The sequence below is a fragment of the Primulina huaijiensis genome, unplaced genomic scaffold (assembly GCF_012295235.1).
Source record: "Primulina huaijiensis isolate GDHJ02 unplaced genomic scaffold, ASM1229523v2 scaffold42173, whole genome shotgun sequence".
Classification (NCBI taxonomy): domain Eukaryota; kingdom Viridiplantae; phylum Streptophyta; class Magnoliopsida; order Lamiales; family Gesneriaceae; genus Primulina; species Primulina huaijiensis.
In genome coordinates this window covers 401-4,934 of record NW_027360102.1, presented here as the reverse complement: position 1 = coordinate 4,934, position 4,534 = coordinate 401, and the positions used below count along the sequence as shown (strand labels likewise).

The 4,534-nt window shown below is 38.6% G+C and overlaps 1 protein-coding gene across 1 annotated transcript; it reads right to left on the bottom strand.

Annotated features, from left to right (window-relative positions):
• Positions 1-704: 704 nt before the first annotated feature.
• Positions 705-4,520, bottom strand: LOC140969518 (la-related protein 1C-like). Its single transcript, XM_073430880.1, has 7 exons — positions 3,891-4,520; positions 2,813-3,341; positions 2,589-2,730; positions 2,385-2,475; positions 1,571-1,642; positions 1,133-1,469; positions 705-1,037 (listed from the first exon to the last, which is right to left on the bottom strand). The coding sequence occupies exons 1-6, from the start codon at positions 4,332-4,334 to the stop codon at positions 1,176-1,178; spliced, it is 1,572 nt and encodes a 523-aa protein (XP_073286981.1). The 5' UTR covers positions 4,335-4,520; the 3' UTR covers positions 705-1,037; positions 1,133-1,175.
• Between the last annotated feature and the right edge of the window lie 14 nt (positions 4,521-4,534).

The following is a 4,534-nucleotide window of genomic DNA, read 5'->3' as shown; positions in this document are numbered from 1 at the left end:
AATTATATATGAATCGTCTTGCCTACAAAATCAGGCCAAACAGCACATATACCTTGATATTGTTTAGCCACAGATTCATCATGCACGGCTATATATGGTCACTAAAGTTCGAAAGTGAAACTTTCTTACCAAATGCTGCGTACCAATTTCCACGGTGTTGGCACATTACCCTCAAAATTTACATAAAACAAATGAAGCACATTGTGATTGACACGGTTATCATAACACATCATTAAATAGTAACCCCCGTGAGATAGGATTTGGATCTAAGGAAGAATATGGAATTCCTTTGCATTAAAACGAGTTTAAAATACACTATAATTCTTCAACCATCTCCACGACCAGTTGTTATACATCTTGTTTCATCAATGGTGGCAAGGACTAATTCAAAAAACAAATAAAGAGGCTCAGAAGTTCAGAATAATAGTTGAATAAAGAATCTTGGATGTATTTTAAAAAAATTGGTTAAAACTGGTTCAACTAGATCGAGTCTACCTACATTTCAACAACTGAAAATTTAATCTACTATGGTTTGGTTCAAGTAGGGTCTTGTGGAAATAATACCAGCGAGTCCTTGAATTTTCCAACAATAAAGTCTAACTATACATAGACGATATCATGTATTTTTTCATATGTTATATAATGAATTGGTTTTCATAAGCAACAAAACCAAACAATACATGATGATACAGACAAGATAGAAAAAAAAAAAAGAGCGGCCATCTTATAAATAGATAATCAAGAAGTTATATGAAACAAAATCAAGGAGAGTTAGCTCTCATGTTGGCCACACAATCACCATTTTCATAATGCCCAGTATACCAAGTAATGTTTCATTTAATGATTCTTGTGAAGGCTTCCAAAAATCAAGTACCAAACTATTAGTAAAAATTCATCATTTTCATCCATTTCGAAATTAAAACAGCTAGTCTGTCTCAAATAGACGTCGTTAGCTGTGGTATTCTTCTCAACTTCCACTTCCTCTTAACTTTGATAAGTTAAAAATGCTCATCAATTTCATTTTCTCCACTTCCCTCCTGAAATAAAAGACAGTTAGTCATTGAAATTTACTTCCATGGTAGAGCTTTCTATTCACGTACTTTCTATTTACATACGTCCAAGGAAAACTGACCTTGATTTAATATTTAAAAGTCAAAACTTTCTTTGCTAAAGCTTCATACAATAATTGAATGGGGTTCTTCCACAGTGTCATCTCCATTAGCCAACCTTGACTGATCAGTCAGCTCCTCAGAAAAAAACCTACCATTAACCATCTCTGTATGACCTTCCCTCTTGTTAATGTTTCCATTTGCACTGGTTGAGGCTTCATTAAGTGAAACTTCTCGGAAAGATGTTGCCAAAGAATTTTCGGGCGTGGCATCCATATTGTGTGAGCCAGTATCAAGGTTAGGACGACCAGAGGAGTTTAGCCATCTGTTCCATTCATGGTGTTTCCTCACCTTGTCTCCCTGTAAAATAAGAAGCAATAAATGATCTAATACAATGTACGGGATTTTAAAACCCAGCACAAAAAAAAAATCTACATACATCTGGTAACATAAAAGCTAACCTGCACTTCCACGACAGTGGAGTATCTCATGGACTCTAAAATCAGTGGGATATCATGAGTCAATTGCTGCACCTGAAATGACATATCATAATACAAACCTTGATCTGTACACTGGATCAATTCGTACGACTAAGACATAGTTCAAAGTGAAATGTAAATGCAGCCATGAAAAATGTGCAAGATAACCCTCCAGTTGCGAAAAAAATTTCCTGAACTAGACCATCAAAGGAGTTGAAAGGAACAAACAGCACAAACTGAGAGGATGTGGGTGGCTTTACTTGCATATATAGAGATTGGCCAAAGCAAAAGGTTAAAAAAGGAGGACTCGGATAGATTAGAAGTTAATTTGCACATTGCATAAAAGATTATATCTTCTAGTAACCTATCATCAACTGTTCAACCTTAAGATCATAACAAGCACTCCACAAAAGTACTATAAGTCAGTGCAACAAAAATGTTAAGGGTCTCACACAACTCGAGTAGTATACAAGTGAATTCCAAGAACATAAATTAAATCAGTATTACAGGAGAAACATGCTAGTGCTTTATATGGAAGTAATAATATCTTAGTAAATCTTATTCGGGTTCACCGCCTTTTATGATCTAACGGACATTACATTTACAATTTTGCAACCTTGGCAGATTATTAAAAGTCAGAATCGTGATAAATCTCGGTACACCATAGAAAGAGATCAATTAAACAACATTACGTCATGAATATTATGAAAATATTAGCTAACAAATATAAATAAATGAAATAGAGACCAGGAACATAAATTATAGTCATACACCTACAACACCAGTAACAACTTACTCGCGGAAAGGAGGCTATTAAAGTAATGGGCACCCAGCCCTGATCATCCATGTTTGACCTCAAAAAATTATCCTTCACCAAATTAGCCTCACTGGCACAAAACAAGTACTTCAGCGAAAAATTAATGGATGACATACTGATAGCAAGACAATAGAATCACCGTCATAATTAGGTTTTTACCAATCAAACCTCCAGGAAAATTACCTGAAATAATAGTCTATTTGTGAAACAATCAGATTTGATAAAGGATTCATTGGCATAGGTGGTTGTGCGGGAGGAACCATCGGCATTGGGTGAAAGGTCTCCGGATGCATGGGTGGAACATAGATATAAGAAGACATCATATCTGAAAGATCCGTGACATCCGTCAACATATATAGAAAGTTCAAATAGCCAAAATTTGGCAAAAATACCGTTACGAAACTTACCAAAACCCATTTGGTTTGGAAACATTCTGATAGGTTGTGGGACAATGAATGGTGGAGCACCAGGGGCCAAGGGGGGTGGCATATATCCCAACGGTGGAGGCACATATTGAGGGGAAAGATGAACATCTCTGCGATCCTGATCTCGCCTGACTCCATGATTTATGTGGTGTGGTCCATCTACACGAGGGCGGGCCCCAAAATTACCCCTTCTTGAATTGGTCCTCTGGGAAGACTGGTCATTTCCTGTATGTGACTGAGAACCTCCAACTGATCTCACATTTCTCACAGGCACATCAAACACAGGATGAAACGGTTGACGATGAACTTCAAGTATTGGAAAGGGCGGTGGTACTGGGGGGGACGGCCAGCTAAAGTTATTTTGAGATGGTCCACTTACGGAGGAGCTGCCTCCACCACCTCCTCCGCGATTCCTGGATCTTGGTCTAGAAGGCGTTGTATTGTTTGCAGTGGAATTAGTATATGTATTAGAGTTAGATTGTCTCCGAAGTGGCTGAGATATTATAGGAGCCTATTACCCAAACAAAAGCAATCAACATTAGTGATGCCCCTCCAAAGGGGAAAATGCATTCAATAACTAGAATGAATCTGTACTAACATTTTAAGTAATAACCAATCGATCACAATTTTTCCTACTAATGGCAGGAAAGGTGAATGAACTTGAAAATGTCTGGAAACTGAATGCTGCATGCTTTGGAGTTAGAAATAAATACAATTCATGACACAAGAAATCATATGCCCCAATTAATTTATGCAGGATTAAAAACGAAAGTTCAAATTAATTTTATAAACGATCCAGTGTTAATACATACAACACAGACCACCAATTGTCATATGGAAAATATATAAAAGGAAACAGATATTCAAATATACGGTAGTATAAAAAAAAACTCAAATTCATAGAAAAAACCCATATCCTATATCATGAACGAAAATTCAGCATTATTATAACATAAGAATCTAGAAACCACAGAAATAGGAAGCATCATCGTATCAATTATTCCTGTAAGAAAAAATCCTGCAGAAACAAAATTATATTCTTATAAATAAATATTTTCACCTGAGATGAAGAGACTGGTCCATCGGACCCGATTCTCGGAGAATCCGATGATGATCTCGGAACAGGTCGGGTCGATTCAGACAAAGCAGGCCAAGAAACGGCTCCACCCATAACAGAAACGGCCTCAACGACGCCGTTTACCGGCCTATTCCAAGCGGGCCTCCGAGGTGGACCCGCATTGCCTTCACCGATAACATCGGAGCTCTCAGGATGGGCCTCCGTAACCCAAGTCTCAACCAAGGAAGTATCAGAAGCAGAATCCGTCTCCGGCGGCGGTGAAGAAACCCCAGGAGTGGCAGCGGCTGTCGCAGAGGAGATTTGTTCAGAATCGCCCCTAACGACAGATGCCCATGCCGAGGGTAGACTCCGTCTTCCCGAATGAGGGATGTCAACTCCACCGTTGGCTACGGCTGTCAAGGAACGAGGCGAGTGATCCGTCGCCATTCCTAGGGTAAACCCAGAAAAAAATATACACGAAACTGGAAAAAAAAGACTTGCACTAGATATTAACGATCATACAAAAAAATTAATCAGCGTATTTGTGTGATATGAGAAAACTCTTTCCTCCAAAATGTGCGTGGGGTGTAGTGTTCTTGCGCAGTATTTGCAGCGGTGGCTACCGGTGTCGAGGGGGGGGGGGGGAG